Source organism: Notechis scutatus, chromosome 1 (assembly GCF_049901735.1).
Source record: "Notechis scutatus isolate UNSWTSFEM ecotype Mainland chromosome 1, rNotScu1.2, whole genome shotgun sequence".
Classification (NCBI taxonomy): Eukaryota; Metazoa; Chordata; class Lepidosauria; order Squamata; family Elapidae; genus Notechis; species Notechis scutatus.
The window spans coordinates 51,050,867-51,068,045 of record NC_142009.1 but is presented as its reverse complement, the minus strand read 5'-3'; the positions used below and the strand labels follow the sequence as shown (position 1 = coordinate 51,068,045).

The 17,179-nt window shown below is 40.0% G+C and overlaps 1 protein-coding gene across 1 annotated transcript in view; it reads right to left on the bottom strand.

Moving 5' to 3' along the window:
- Positions 1–17,179, bottom strand: part of KCTD3 (potassium channel tetramerization domain containing 3) — a 39,076-nt gene continuing 21,897 nt past the window's right edge. Inside the window, exons 10-18 of the mRNA XM_026682737.2 lie at positions 15,230–15,345; positions 9,338–9,425; positions 8,854–8,970; positions 7,604–7,774; positions 6,848–7,003; positions 6,005–6,101; positions 2,204–2,388; positions 1,571–1,709; positions 1–1,229 (exon numbers count right to left, since the gene is read on the bottom strand). Of these exons, the coding sequence (XP_026538522.1) occupies positions 662–1,229; positions 1,571–1,709; positions 2,204–2,388; positions 6,005–6,101; positions 6,848–7,003; positions 7,604–7,774; positions 8,854–8,970; positions 9,338–9,425; positions 15,230–15,345 (1,637 nt within the window). The 3' untranslated portion in view covers positions 1–661. The remainder of the gene's footprint in view (positions 1,230–1,570; positions 1,710–2,203; positions 2,389–6,004; positions 6,102–6,847; positions 7,004–7,603; positions 7,775–8,853; positions 8,971–9,337; positions 9,426–15,229; positions 15,346–17,179) is intronic.

The following is a 17,179-nucleotide window of genomic DNA, read 5'->3' as shown; positions in this document are numbered from 1 at the left end:
TGATATACAAAGTTTATTAATACTAATAAAAACTGGTGGCACAGCAGAAAAAGTAAGACATAAAATAAAACACCCTAATTCTTCCCAGTATTATTTTCAACATGGAAACCACACTGAAAGTATGAATTGCTCTATAGACCGACCATAAACTTTAAATATTTAGCATATCTGTAACCAAGATTAGGAAACAGTTACTTTACAACAAAAATGGTAGTGCATGCCAGCCTGTATTAAACAAAGCTTGAAAACGTCTGTACCAGAACTGGACTTCACATAGACAGTTACAGAAAGTTAACACCAATCTTGAGTAGTTAAAAAATGCTTCCATTGATTGTGCTGTGAAGCCAGGTTTTTTTAGCAGCTTTCTCCATCTGGTACTTTCCAGAGAAATTAGATTCAACTCCCACAATTCCCCATAATTAAGCCAGCCTGCCTCAATGGAATTATGGAAGTTCAAGCCCAACTTATCAAGGCAAACACCAGGACTGGAAGGCTGGTTTGTCTAGAATGTGTTTCCTTATTCTGTCTGATTCTAATTCAAACTCATCTTCAATTAGAAAGATACAAATTTAGATACATAAATGTGAAATTCGTCCAGTTTAGTGAGAAATGTTTGATACACATGTGGGATACAGACGTCTTTTCTTTTCACAAGGTAATTTCATAAGGTATAATCCTGGCAAGATGAGTCACTTTTCTTATGCCGTGGAGAAACTGTTGTCTTTGTAGGAGATGGGGAAGCTGTACCAAATACCTCAGAACTTCCTTCTACAATGTTTGGTGAAGACACCACAAGATGTGGTCCTTTCTTTCTTCCAAGGAAACCACCTCCTTCAAATCCACTCTTCCTTTTGCAGTCTACTTTGGTTTCATTGTCTTCATCGTTTCCTCTTTTTTTCAATTCTAATATGCTTTCAGACCCTTTCTGAAGTTCAGTTCCTCCATCTGGCACTCTGGCCATTCTTATCTCAAGTGCTAAGGCTGAAGCTTTTTTGTCAGCTATGTTTTCACCATTTCTTTTCCCTTCTGCCTGTACAGGACTCCAGCTGCCATTCTGAGGAACAGCTTTGTCTACCATGGTTTTACTTAAATTAAAAGGCTGAATTTCTCTGTAGCTGTGAAAGCTTTCCGTCCGGCGGGCTCTGGCTAGTAAGGGGCTCTCCCTATATGGCCGTATGGAGCCATATGTAGCGGTTTCGTGGATTGTTTCCCGGTGCTGTAACTGGAGGCTGAAAACATTTGAAGCTTTTTAAATAATTAAATTAATAAATTGAGCACGTCAAATTGAACAAATTTACTAACTAGAAATTTGGATTATTTTTATTTTCATGCAAAAATCATAAATTATTCATTATTCTTTGGGATCACTACTATATGGATAAGCAAATTACATAATTCACACAGGCACACGCTAGGAACTCTTTATATGCTATCTATACTGCACAGTTTGCAAAATGTTAGAGTATTAACTTTTAAGTAAACAGCGGGATAAAATGAAGTCTTATACAAGGAAAGATCTAGCTTAAATCTTGCCATCCACATATATGCAAACTTAATTTGTAAAGCTTACCTAGAGCTTGATTCACGCAGTCGGCTTTGCTGGACTACTGAAGTAGCTGGACTGATATTGGGGGTTGCACAGCGAGATGTGCTCAGATCACACTGATCCAGAAGTTTAAGCAATTCTTCTTCAGTAGGACCACCCACATCTTGGAGACAGAAGACAGATCCATATATACATTGAGAAACTAAATTTAGTTAGCATTTTGTACCTAATATGCACTGAAGAGTTTAGTATACATACATACATACATACATACATACATACATACATACACATACATACATACATAGATAGATAGAGAGAGAGAGAGAGAGAGAGATGATAGATGGATGGATGGATGGATGGATGGATAGACAGACAGACAGACAGATAGATGATGGATGTATGATAAGTAGATAGAGATCAAATAATCATCTAAACATTCAAAAACAATATATATTGAATATCTCCTTTATTAATGTTAAATAAATAAATTTAAATATTTGCAGTTTAAGAATAATGTACAAAATGTCAAAACAAAATAATAAAAATATGGAAGACACAACCACTACTCCAAAAAAAATAAAATAAAAATTAAGTAATAGAAAACTGGAATCAATTCAAGCTCTATTGAAAACTGTTGCATTCAAGACAACTAACCTTTTTCTTCACATTTATTACCCATATCCATTGCCGTAGTTAGGTCCCACATCTGAATACTGCCATTAACGTGCCCTGTGAAGAGGTAACGCCGTGGCCTTGAGCCCATTCTGCTGGATCCCTCACATTCACGCACAGTAAAGGAGGAAATAGTAGTACAGTCAACTGCCTGAATTTCACATATCCTATTGGGGGAAAAAAGAGACTGCAGCATATCAACCACCAATTTGCTAAAACATATAGGCCGTGACATATACATTCTCTCAATCAGATATTCACCTTCAAATTAACACTTACAAATTAGTACTATATCCATAAATTGTAATTATATGTACCTATTCACCTGAAAATAAAGCCACAATCATGCTCTAGAATCTCAAAATGCAAGAAAATCTGCCACAGATTCTACTTAATGTTTGTATAAAACTCTTTCCTATTATCCAAAGATTAGAGATTGTTGTTCAAGCAAAGAACCCCTGAACCATCCCTGGGTTAACTATGAAAGGGAAAAGTTCTCAAATGACTATTCTATATGCTTTTGTATATCTCTGTATTTATTAAGCCACGCGTTTAAGAGTTTATTGGACACAACTAAGCATTTTCAAAGTGTATCATCAAACTGCCCTTGAAATTTGTCTCCTGGAATCTTAAACTTATACTATGTGTCTTCACAACATTCTTTGAGGCAAAAAAAATATTTCCTTTAACTAAAGACATTACAGGTTAAAATAGACAAAAATCAAAAAGTTATTGACAGTTTAGCATGGCACAGCACTTCCCACGATTAACTTAACACATTTCCATATCAAGGCTTATAAGGCATTTGCTTAACAGATCTGTCTGAGCTACCATGTTTTTCCCAAAATAAGACCTTATCAGAAAATAACCCCTATCATGATTTTTCAGGATGCTCGTAATATAAGCCCCAGTTATTAAGATCGTCAGCAGACAGGCACATTTAGTACCTTCTTTCCCTGAAAATAAGAACTGATGGGAAAATAAGCTCTAATGCGTCTTTTGGAGCAAAAGTTAATATAGATCAGGTATTATTTTCGGGAAATATATACAAATGTGCTGAAGTAGCTTTTGCCCGAGATGCCCCTTTGTACTGTACTCCAGTGGTCCCCAACCTTTCCAGCTTGGTGGACTGGCAGTGGCAGTGGTGTGAGGAGGGAGAGAGAGAGAGAGAGGATGGTTTCACATGATTGCACATACCACTTTCACAAATGCAGTTTGGCATACACCTGTGTGTGCATTCTGAAAATTATCAACATTTTTTATAAAATGGATATTTAATGTAAATATCACAGTTTTTAATTGGCAAGTTACTGGGAAAAGATGATACTTGCATAGGTGAGTTCAATTTCTTTTTAAACAATCTCAGTAAGTAAAAGAAAATATTTTCATGCAAATTTACTGGAAGTATTTTTATTCTTTTTAAAATGCTTGTGCATTTCGCTGGAATTTCAATAGGCACTCAAGAAACTACTTAGTGTTTACAAGCTATTCTATAGTTAAGTGATCACCAGCTTTTCTGTACATTTCTGATGGATACCAACACATTATTGCTCAGTACTGGCACAGTGTTAGCTGTTGAACCATCCTAGCAGGTTTGGTGAGTCATGATCAATGTTTAGGGGTAGCTTAAGTATGATGCATTGTCCTGTCATCAGGAATGAATTGTAATTTGGCCAGACTCTTAAATGGGCCTTGTATTAAGAGTATGCAATCCCTTTGATGTGAAGCAACTACAACCACTTTGAGATTTGAAGCTACTACTTCATGACCCTCCTGAGAAGTTAGAATAGCTGAACATACTCAGGAGGGCCAACAGTGTTAGGTAGTGAAATAAGTGAACTTTCCTGTTAATATCTCATTCATGTTAATTTAAAGGGAAATTTATTGTCTTCTGCAATACTGGTTCTCATATTGGATCTCATGTTAACCTTGCAGCCTCGATGTAGGCTCTATTTTAGCTGATACTTTTCAGGCACTCACATGGCAGACGGTTCTTCTTGCAACATCTCACGAGGTAGGATATTATGGTAACAGGACCTTGCCTGACATAGAGGCTTTCATCAGATAAAGAAAATATTTAATAAGGCTCTTGTTTGCTCTAAAGAAAACTTGGTATTTCCCAAGTTTCAGATCAATATAGTTCTTTTTTTTTTTTAAAGGAAAATAAAATGGTCACCAATCTTTCTTAGCCAAAGGAAAGGGGGATAACACACTTATTTTTTAGCCCTTAAAGATTTGCATCAAAGTGTTGCAAACTTGTTAGTCACTTGGTAAGCTTCTTGCTTCATATAAGATCAGGGCACATAATAAAAATAATCAATGTAACTACTTTTGGAGACAGCAGAACTTAGCTTGATTTTTTTTTTTGAAAAAACAGATAGTGTCTTGGAGCTTACAGTTCACTTCCTGCAAGGAACTGCAGTGACCATGGTCTTGGGATCCATTGTTCAACAAGTATTTGTAGTGTCTTTTAACTGGTTCAGCTTTGTGGAATAGGCTAGCATGCTTCAACTATCTTGCTTCAATTGCAGAATACTGCTGTTGCCAGCCTTTGGGGACAGAGAACAGAGAAGCTGGATCTACCTGGGGAAGACAAGCTTCTTTTTGCTTTGACTAGGTTTGCTTCCGTGTGGTTGTTGCCCGATAGCATGGTCACTGCCAAAGGGATCTTTTAAAAGCTGAATTTTTGTGACTAAGGAGATTCATCTCTTACAGAGGGCAGAAAATTATATGCTTTTCATCAAGTCTCACTTTCTATTTACACATGCATGAAGAGGCCTATTGCCATGGCAGCCTAATTAAGAGTCATTTCTTTTTATTCCAAAATGGATGGATCCACAGTAGTTCAAAACAAAATGTGTAAAAAAAAGATGTGTAACAATTGATTGCACATACTGCAAATTGCTACCATGGAAACAAATAACCAATACAATTATTTCCAGGATAAAATGAGTATATAGGAACGCAGGCTTAATTAACATAGAAGACATGTGTTGATTAAACTATTCCATAGTAATCAAAGAAAATGAGAAAATAAAGAGGTCAAAGTTTAACAGACTTTGAATTACTACATTCAAATTTACCCTAATATAACATTAATTTTAATAACTATATCCCATTTTCTTCCTAAGCCTGCCTAGAACAATAAATCATGGTGATTTATAGTATATTATATTATTATATTCCAATGTAATATTATTCAAGTGATAATGAAGCTTCTGGCCATATTATAGCTATCTATTTTTATTTGCTTTAAAACTGACAAGTTGTCGAAAGGATAAGGTAGATGTTTGGAAGATGCACTCCTGATTAATTTCTCTAATGCTTGCTTATGATTTTATGAAATGAACATAAATACAAAGTAGATTCCTTCTATTAAAGAATTTTACTCATTACAAGATTAACCATTAAGAAAGGATGGGCTGCTTTGAGTCTCACTGGTTTCTAGCCTGGAGTAGGGGAATGGCTTAATACTAATTGGCTGCCATGGTTATATTAGCCATACTATGCTCTTTAACTAAATTTTCAAAGACACTTTCCACAACTCTGGATTTTGTTTACTTTGAAATGGCCAGGCAACTCATATTTTTAATAAAGGCAGCATTACACGCTAGCCTATGGAAGGAATAGAAGAAAGCACTAAAATAAAAGATATAATTAAAAGTCTATAAGAATGTGAAGGCTAAAAGCAAAATACCAAAATACTCTCCTTTAACTCAGAGAATTAAAAAACAATAACTGATTTCCTGAATTAATCAGTAGCATTGTAACTGCACAGCTTACCTTTTTCCAGTAGAAGAGAGTCTCACAAAAAGTTTGTTGGTGATGGGAACAACTTTTTGGATAAATACCTGTTGATCATCACGCTCACCAAATGGACCTGGAAGAGGAGACCAAATAGAAAGCACTGATGTTCAGTTGTATACAAGAGTTAGGTGAAATATTAAAAAAGAACCATAGAGTTCTGTGCATAAGTTGCTAATCATTCCTGCAAAAGTTCTCAAACAACTACCCCAAAGTGCAGATTATAGTTTCATATTGTCTTCCACGTACTAACGTTTTATACTTCTCTACACCCATCTAACACTCACATTCTTCAATTTTAGACTTTCATGTTTGTATTTTTTATAATGTACACACATAGTATACATAGTTGTTTCAAAAATGTGTATCTTTTATAACTGCTAAATTTGTATAGCTTGTTTTTGATGTTCATTTTTTATATCCTTGATATCCTATATTTAGATCTTTTATGTTGTTATGCTTCTTTGTAACAAATGTAACCACCCCTCCTGCTCTTTACGCTGGCCTGTTTTAATATTTGTCCTACGTGGACAATTTGGCATCTTTCTCAGAAGCCTTATATGAATGTTTGCCAATTCAGTAGAGCTGAGTTGAAGGAAATAGGCATGCACAAAAATGGTTTAATATCCATATGTGCCTAATCTTTCTTTGCCTGCTGAGCATGAAGTAGGAAGACAGGATTTCAGTAACCTTTAGACAACAGAATTGGTACACTTCTCCACACCCCACAGTAGAATCTGCAGGCAGGTGGAGATCTCCATAGAGCTAGTCTTCTAAACCACTATTCTAATAACTGCAGTTTACCTGGAATGCCTCATTTACCTATATCATTTCCAGCAGAGTAACTTCCATGACTCTCAGTTTCCTCCAAGGACAAAATTTTGAATGATGCCAGAGGAGTGGATCCTGGCTGTGTTGAAATCATTCCTCTAAAACGTGTCACTGTCCATGTCCGGACATGATTATTATCAGCACACACTAGAAGGAAAATAACCATAAAAAGAAGCAGAGGTTATCATCCTAATTTTACCTCAGACTTAAACCAATTGGTATTTTTGAATAATAATACCGGTACTAAATCTTCCTTTTTCTACTTTTTACAACCTAGTAAACAAATGTTGGGTGGGTCAGGGTTAATTCTTTCAGTCCTCTCAAGGGGGGAAAAAAAGACAATGTCTGAGCCTTTGGGGGAAGAAAAAAATGGATACTGTGATACAGAAATTGGATCAGGAGAACTCTAAAGCTGCAAGAGATGTAGTTATGCCCTTCATTAAGAGAAAGAGGATGATAGTAACTAGTGACTCAATTCATGACGAGCGCTGCCTGACAAAAACAAGGATCAGAAATGTGAAAAATAACACAAAATAAACTTCTTTTTCATTTAGGGTTAGGATGCTTCTATGGCTATAAATTCACTGAATACCTTAAATTCGACATAACTAAGAGACATAAATGGAGGCTGGCCTTTATGCATATTCTTTCTTGTTTCATTTTTTTTCTTTTGAGCTTTGGAATTTTTTTTTAAAAAGAGTACATAATAGAAAAAGGTTATGAAGCCATTTAGTCTGACAAAATTACCTGACACGAGATGTTTTTCTGATAACATGATCTTTGTAACAGGACTACGGTGAACTGTGAAAGTCTGGAAGAGTTGTGGTCCTGAACCAACTGTTTCTGGATGTTGCACAATTACACGTACAGCTCCAGAGCTTGTGCCATATGCAATCTCAATCCAATTGCCACTTACACCTATACAAAAATGTGAAACAGAAATTATTTTAATAAATTATATTTGCCCAAGATGGTGCAGGAGTGCTGTTCAGTAAAGATGTGGTGTTTACATTTAACTTTTACAAGATTATTTCAGCAATTATTGCACTTATAGTTCACAAGTAGCACTCTTCCCATATATTATGCATATTTCAAATATTGAAAATACTGTTGAAATTATGTACAAGACAAACACTTCTGATAGACTATACCAGCGTTGGTGAACCTTTTCAGCACCGAGTGCCAAAATGGGAGCAAGTGTGCATGTGTGTGTTTGCCGGAAACTGGAAGAGCAGCTGCCCAATGCACATGCGTGCACCAGGAAAATGATCTTCCAGTTTTCAGCACATGCATGTGCACTAGCCAGTTGGTCTTCGCGCTCGCATGCAGAAACCGGAAGACCAGGTGACAAACCAGAAAATCATCTTCCTGGTGCGTGCATGCATGCCGGGCAGCTGCTCTTCCAGTTTCCGGTGCTGTTGCGCGTGTAAAAAACAGCTGACCAGCACGATAGAACCCGGAAGAGCAACAGATGATTGCTCGCATGCCTGGAGAGATGGCTCTGCGTGCCACTTCCAGCACACGTGGCATAGGTTCGCCATCACAGGACTATACATTTCAACCTTTACCCTAATAATAAAATCAACACAATTAACTTATAAACTAATAGTATAGTATAAAATTAACAAGTGACATTTTGAAATTCAGATATTTTTTAAAATATTGTCATTTGAGGAAAAATTGTTTTGAAGAGAAGTTTTCAATTTTATTGCATAGCAATAGTAATAAATTCTCTTCCAAGTACTGTAGCATTGAGTATACTAGCATAAGGGGTAGAATGACATTTCCAAATATATAAAATCCATAACTGAATAACAAATCTATAGTAAGATGCATTACAGCCTTAATTTTCTTATTAATTCTAAATGAATCACAAATATTTCGTGTATGGATAACTAAAGAACAAAACTGAAGGAACATTTAATATTTTTAAAGTTGAGACCAGGATGGTTTGACACTATCATATTCAGTATCAATTCTATCAAGATGGTACAAACTTGTTTTGGGTGTAAGGTAAACACTAAGTGCAGTTATGGCATCATTAGAGGGATCGTGATAAAGTTCCGTCACTAGAAGATCATTATCTTTCATTCGTAATGGAAATTTCTGCATATCTGCAAAATAAAGACATATATAAATTATTTTAGAATGCAACCATTTCAGATATTTAAAATGTTTACAACAAAATTCCTGAAAAAATACTTTCAAGAAATAAAAGTAAAACCTCCATAAATCAGCGGTCCCCAAACTTTCTGGCTTCACAGATCTGCATTAGCAGTGGCGGCAGAGGGGAGTGGTGATTTTTCTCACATGCAATCGTCCCACGGATGCGCAAATGAAGCTTGTGGGAACTGGTTCCCAATGGGCCAAGGACCCGTACCAGTCCGAAGACCAGCAGTTGGGGACCCCTGTTTGAAATAACCCAAAGGATTGAAATGTGAAGTTAATTCTCAAAGTTGGGTGAGAGATTTCTGAGCTTACCAATGTAATATATGGAGCCATTGTTGCAGCCCAGCAGTAAGAATGATCCTGCAGTATCATAGCTAGTGATTGGGACAACATCTTGAACCTAGTAAATAAAATAAAAACACCAACTTTCCATTTTGTTTCATATGCTTTTGTGTTTGAGTAGCACTACATGTGAACCATACAATGTAAAAGCATGTGTTTTATGAAGATTAAACTGAAGCAATTTAAAATTATATTAAATTTAAAAGATGTCGTTCTGACAATTTTCTTGTAAAACCTCTGAAAGAATCCTTATATCACAGTGTTGCAACAATTATTTTCAAGTTACTGAATTAATATCTATAACACAATATGCCTGTGTAAAAGCATGAATGCTGGGAAAGGAGAAAATATATGTGTGTGTGTATATACATACATGTGCAAATATGCTGACTGCAAAGAGGTCAGAAAAGCCTACGGAGTTCCAAGACAGCAGAGAGAAACATGAAAGATACACCACCTTTAGGTGTCAATACAACAGTACCGGATGCACACAAAAGAGCCCAGACAGAATGAGTCAAAGTAAACTGGATAATGGCAGATTATAGTCTAAGGGTCTGGGTAGATGAGCTGGGAAGAAAAAAATGGGAAGTTTTTTTCCTCCCTCATCTGCAGTCTCAAAAGTTAGTTGGAGCACTGGTAGGTAGGCAAGCAGGAAAATGTCAGGAGTGGGAGATGCCAGAAGAAGGAGAACAACTCTGGATAAGAGGAAAAAAGCCCAGAAATGTAGAAGGGAAACATTGATGGTACTCAGAAAAGATCTTCCAGAAAGCCTTCAAAAATAAGACGGAAGCCAACAGAAGAAAGCACTGCAAAAATAATTCTCACTGAAATAGATGACAAACGTTATATTGTTTCAGAAAGGGGTTGGGGGGAATAAAATCTGGAAGGAAAGAGGAACCATGATAGCCAACTTCCCCTTTAAGACAACAGACCTTTGCCAGGCTTGGATAAAGGAGACCAATAAAGGGGAGGACAGCAAACTTGTGATTGGAATCAATCAGCAAGTGACAATAGCAGAAAGGAAGTGATTATTAATACAGCCTAACTATATAGAACCAAAAAAGAAAGACAGAATAATAGGATAAAGAAAAACATAGCTCCTAGTTTCAACTGCTATATTAGCTTTTTAAAAGCAGATTTTTAAAGTTATTCATAAAATTACTCAAGTTGAAAGAGGCCATTTCAGTCACTGAGGTCAATTTCCTAACTGGTTACTCTATCAAATGGATGTTACATATTCAACTAGAACATTATTTCCTCTAATTTGATATACTTCTTTGTCCATCCACATCCAAGAGAGTGGGGGGAGATACACACACACACACACACACACACACATAAATATGATGCAATGGAATTATTTCCTATAATCAACATTTACTGAAGCAGGGTAAAGAAGCAGTTGCCTTTTTAGCAGTCATTCATATTACTACCACCTAATCAACTTGAGATGAAGTATAATTCCAAGATTGTTTTCACATGTACTCTAGCCATATCAGCTACACTGATTTATACCCCTTGTGCTTCACTTGTTTAAGAACTTTGAACATTTCTCTGGAATTTCATTCAATTATTTTTCGTTTCACTTTTCATCTTGTTTTATTTTTCTGTCTTCTAATTGCAATTTTGTAGCATCTTAAATTGGCAAACATGCCCACTTTGGGGCATTTAATATATTATGCAAATAAACTATGCCCAAAATGTTTTAACTACTTCAACGCTATTTGAATACCAGATTTTGGCTATGCTTTTTATGCTACCAGGATTTTGCTTGAGAATGAGCAGACTATCAGCTTACTACCCAAATCCTTAGAATGAATTATACAAACTTTACAAAAAAAAACTTTAAAAAGGATTTTAAGCTATATTCATGAGACCCCTGTAAGATTTCAATAAATAATAATGATATCACTTGGTTTCTTGAATTCTCCCTGTAGCACTTATTGGCATGACCGTCATTTATGTGTAAAATCAGGATTTATTCAACCAGTGATGTGGTATCCCAAGTCTACGCCTTAGGTCACTTTTGCCTCTTGAAAATTACACGGCAGTCTCTTGGATTTCCTTAGTTCTTTACACTGAGCTATAGAGACAACCATCTGGTTGTGTTACCAGGTTTGCTTCTTGCGTGAATGCCTCTCAGTCTTGAATATAATCCAAGAATCTCTATTTCCACTGTCAGAATGCATAATGTATAAAAATTGCCCTCCATTTGAGAACAGAAATATAAAAATAGCTATCTTTGAGAAATGATGTATCATTAGTTGAGAAACTTTCAGATAGTGGATAGAATTTCTAAATTCCTCAGGATTTTACACAAATATAATCTGACTAACCATGAAAAACCTTCTGGTTACTGAAAAGTTCAACAGAATGGGTTAATTCTATCTCTTCTAGCAAAACTGCAGAACTTAAGACTTCTTCCTGTCCCATGGAAGAAACCCCTCCTTTCAGCAGCATGCATGACTTCAGCTGATTGTAATTCCGTTTTTCATTTATTAACTAATTCACTGTAACAATATAAAACATTGCCACCAGCAAAAATAATTGGGAAATGAAAGAAAAATTTATAATAGCAAACACAGAACAGTAATTAACGCTTGGTCCCTCTTGAAACATCTCTGGATCTTTCCACTTTTTGGTAGATCAGTGACAAGGAATGTATTTCATATCAAGTCCAACTACTGTTGTTAAGTCATAAATGATGAACCCAACATGAAAGGGCTACACTGCAGCAGCATTCCCAGAAATGGCTAACAGAAGTTAAAACAGATTCTACAGCAGGGATGGCAAACTCGCGGCCCACGGGCCGGATGCATCACGCGCTAGCCACTCCCACTCCCATTTTAGCGAAGGGGGGGAAGTCGTGATACGTCACATGATGACGTGACACCGCGAGTTTGACACCCCTGCTCTATAGCATTATGTGCCCAACGATTACATCTGCAGAGGTAAACCTATCTACCTCATAATGCTTCATGAATTTAGTTGGTTCCACTCTGGTGCTGCCTTGTAAATATCTATTTGTGGGATTCCCATATTAAGAGTCTCAATCACCCCTGCAATGAGACCAATCACCTCCAGAAGAGATCTGCCATACATCTGGGAAGATGATATTATAGCAGCATCCCCTGCTTGCTCACCCTCACAAATATGCCTTATTCCCAACCACCTGCAGAACAGATTAACTTGCCAGGGGTTTCAGATACATAATAGCCACTTTGACTTCCTAGGGTTTTTCCTTCTTCCCCTTCTTCATTTTTTTTCACATGAGCAACCCTACCTGATACCTACTCCATCTTTAAAAAGTGCCATAGTTAAATCAATAAAGCTGAGAGGGATGCTTGACTCCTCTGTTTTTGCATCACTGTCTCCAGAAGTTCTTCTACCTCTTGGATCAGCCCACCTACGAGTCTGGGCAACTGCTTAAGCCTGAATGCTCCTGGGTTCTAATATTCAGCTATCACACTGCCTCTTGGCTGCAGCTTGTCTTCAGCAATCCAATCAGATCACTAGGACAGGCATAATTTGCATTACATCTTGCTCTCTTTCCTAGACTATCTTCTCTTCCTTATTTATGTTTTGTGTTTGCCCTTCAAGTTGTATCAAGAGAAAATATGTGATTTGCCTCTGAAAGGAGTGATCACTTCTATAGAACAGGAATAAGTCTTAAGCCCTGCTTTCCAGATAAAAATAAATAAATAACAGGAGTCAGCTCCATCTTTAGCAAACATCTTTCCTGTTATATACTGTGTTTGTCCAACAATACAGCCTCCCCCAATAGGAAGTCCCAGCATGTTTTATAGGCATAAAATCAAATTAAGCCCCTCCCCCCAAATTAAGGCCTATATTAAACATGCAAAATGGGGGGGGGAATGGCGGGGGGGGGGCTTGCCGTTAGGAAGTACTTTTGTTGCATACCCGGATATGGTGCTGCCTGCGTTGACTTCGGCGTTGGTGGGGCACTTCGTATCGGGAGACCTTCCGCCACCTTTGCTTTCCCTTCTTTCCGTGCCGCTGTGGCGTTTAGAGCAACGCCGCGGCATTTGGCACAGTCATGCACGGCCAACCAGGGCTCCTCCCTGCAACCGGAGCCCGGCGGAGACACTCGGCTTCAGGCGCTCCTGTCGCCGCCTTCCCTTCGCCTTCGAAGGCAAAGCCAATTCTTTTAAAAACGATGCCCTACTACCAGTACGACAAAGTCTCCCCCTGCCCAAGAGGGCAGCTCAACCCCGCGTGGGGAGGCGAATCTCCCAGGACCGCAGCGCAAGATTGGCCCACCCCGGGAGAAGCACCCAGCCGCCCTCCCTGCCTGGCGCCAGGCAGAGCGTGAAGACTTCGCCTGGGGCGCCCAGCACAGCTGACAGGCGGGCCCTCCTGCCTGGCGGCAGAGCTCTCACCAAGGCAGCGAGCACCTCCCCACCGGGCCCTACGCTCATCCCGCCAGGGCCGTGCCAGAGCCGTGCAGGCTGGGCAGAGACAGGAAAGCAAGCCGCGGGTGCTTGCCCACCTGCCAAGCGAACGAGTCGGGCCGACCCGAGCTTGGCTTCCTTCCCAAGTCCCTCCAGCCCGAACACAAAGGGGCCACCGGGAGAGGCTGCCCGAGGCAGTGAGAGTGCCCACCCGTCTGCGGACAGGGAGGCAAGGCGACAGCAGCGCTGCTTCCCTGGCCGGCAGGTCGAGTGGAGACAGCTCGAAGCCACCCATCCTTTCCACCCCTCTCCTAGCCTGTCCCCATCCCCACGCATCTCCAAATGCACCGGCAGCTCCAAACGCTGCAGCGGCACGAGCATTGGGCAGAGGTGCTCACTCAGCGGGGCTCAGCTCGGAGGACGTGGCACAGACCATCGCCTTGCCTCCCTGTCCACGGATGGGTGGGTGCTATCACTGCTTCGAGCGGCCTCTCCTGGTGGCCCCTTCAGGTTCCGGCTGGAGGGACTTTGGGAACGAAGCCAAGCTCAGTTCGGCCCGGCTGTTTCGCTTGGCAGGCGGGCACGCACCCGCGGCTCGCTTTCCCGGCTCTGCCCAGCCCACACGGCTCTGGCGCAACCCTGGCGGGATGAGCGGAGGGCCCGGCGGGGAGGCGCTCGCTGCCTTGGTGACAGCTCTGCCACTGGGCAGGAGGGCCCGCCTGTCAGTTGCGCTGGACGGCCCAGGTGAAGTCTTCACACTCTGCCCGGCGCCAGGCAGGGAGGGCGGCTGGGTGCTTCTCCCGGGGTGGGCTGATCCTACGCTGTGGCCCTGGGAGATTCGCCTCCCCACGTGGGGTTGGGCTGCCCTCTCGGGCAGAGGAGGCTTTGTCGTACCGGTAGTAAGGCGTCGTTTTTAAAAGAATTGGCTTTGCCTTCGAAGGCTAAGGGAAGGCAGCGACAGGAGCGCCTGAAGCCGAGTGTCTCCGCCAGGCTCCGGTTGCAGGGAGGAGCCCTAGCTGGCCGCGGATGGCTGCTCTAAACGCCGCGGCAGCATGGAGAGAAGGGAAAGCAATGGTGGCGGAAGGTCTCCCGATACGAAGTGCCCCACCAATGCCGAGGTCAACATCCAAGGATGCAAGGGGGGGGGGATTAAGTCACCCCCGAAAAGACGGCCTAGCCGTTTTTGCGAGGGTCAAAAAAAAATAAGGCCCGGCCTTATTTTGTGAGAAACACGGTAGAATTAATTTTCCTGCAAAATAATAAAACGATTATAACTCTTGCTAGCTAAATGATAAATCTATTATATTGCAATTATCATAACTGAAAATTATGAACAGATTTTTCAGCAATAATAAAGTATATCAAAAATGAACAAATATAGTGATTAAAAGTTTATGTCCTTTTTGAATACTAGTAATGTAAAGGAGCAAGCAATTCTGTCTATATGTACCTGCCAATGTTGAGTCACAGCATTCCATACTCCCACTTTTCCTGTATGACTGGTGGCTACCAACTGGTTACCAATGAAGAAAAGAGCATCTACTGGGACTCCAAGGCTAAATATTCCTATTAGGAGAGACAATGCCACACAGAGATGTATATTAAAAGCACAAAAGGGTCTAATAAATTTTAAGTTAAAATAATTGCAATATCCAATTAAAATGCTTTTGAAAAGTCTAACAATATCATTAGTAATCATTGCCTCTCTTAATTATAGACTGATTGGTATAAATACCTATGGCTTGGTATGTACCATGACTATGTTTCAGCTGAGGCTACATCAGCCATGACTAAGATAAGGTTCACTTATTTGGTTCTTTGTTATTTGATTTAGAGGTCAGCCGACTCTTCAGTGACTCTGAAAAGGTTATAACTAAAAGTAAAAACAACCTATGTCCAAAACACCCACAATCAACCAGAAGACTGTAGTACCACCCCTCCCAAAAATCCAGAAACTATAGGTGTTCCTTCTAGCCTAAGGTCTGAGAGAACAACCAGACGTGTGGGATCTATGATTCTTTGTTCTTTGTGTATGTGCTAGGACAACGGAGCCTTGCGGAGGTTGGCTGGAACACGGAGCAAGGAACAAGGACAAATTGTTGCCATTTCTAACCAGAACTGTAACGTACTTAAACTTTGCAGCCTTGTACGCTTTATGCAAATGATCAGTGCATGTTGTGTGATGTAATGCGTTTGTGATAGGACATTAACAAAAATTGCTACGTTAACAAAGATTGCTTCTAATAAAAGAGGGTTTCGGAGTTCACTCTGGGCTCTCATCCCGGGACAACCTTGCGTTGTGTCTTCTTTCCATGAGAGACCACCACAAGTGGTGACCCCGACGTGATCTGCTGCGGGCAGATACGGGTTCTGCTCTCCTGTACTTATCGCCTGGAAGAGGCAGAGGTGCGCACCATAATCGATAACTGTCGCAGGCGACGATTATCTTCGTAAGTATGGGAGGAAAACTGTCACAACATCAGGAGAAGCATATTACAGAGTTGTTGAAGTTAGTCAGAACCAATTTCTTTATCTTTAGTTCTTCTGGTAGGGAAAAAATCTGTCACGATCCAATGTTAAATTGTTAATGCGTACTATATGGACGCAGTGTCCATGGTACCCTGAACGAGGTTCCTTAAAATTGGAAATGTGGAGACAGATTGGCAATGTTCTCCACGATGAGCCTCGGGTTGATTCGGAAGTTTTAACTTATTGGAAGGTGGTTATTACTGCTTTAGAAGCCCAGCAACAGCCATTATTGAAACCATTATTGGATCCACCTCCGTATCAAAATAAGGTAGTCTTGTGTCCGCCTGTCTCGAGATTAGAAGATGTGGTATCTCCCCCGACAGGTCCTCAAAATCCATCAGGAGATGTTAAGGTGGGAACTCCTAAATTAAATACACCTCATACTGGGAGAGTTCAAGCGGTTATGCAAGCGGCTTTTCAAGCAGGACAGCTGGAGGGGGAGGAGATTGACTCCATGCAATTGTTTCCCGTTCAGAGGCAAATCAATAATGCAGGAAATTTGCAGGCTGTCTGGAATCCACTGCCTTTATCTCTTTTACGGGAAGTAAAGAAATCTGTGGGGGAGTTTGGCATACAAAGTCCATATGTCCAGGGTTTGCTTCACAGTCTGGGGCAAGCTCAAAAGATGATTCCGCAAGATTGGAAAGACTTAATGAGAATGATTCTGAACAGGACACAATACGTGGTATTTGATGCAGAATATCAAAGAGAAGCAATTAACAGAGGAAATAATTCAGGGGGTTTGTATATTCCTGATCAAATCTATGGGGCTGGGCAATTTGCAACTGTGGAGCAACAGATCTGCCGGATCATTGCTTCCCCGTTGTTATGGCCACTGTTATGGGAGCGCTAAGGTGAGTGGAGGAGGCAG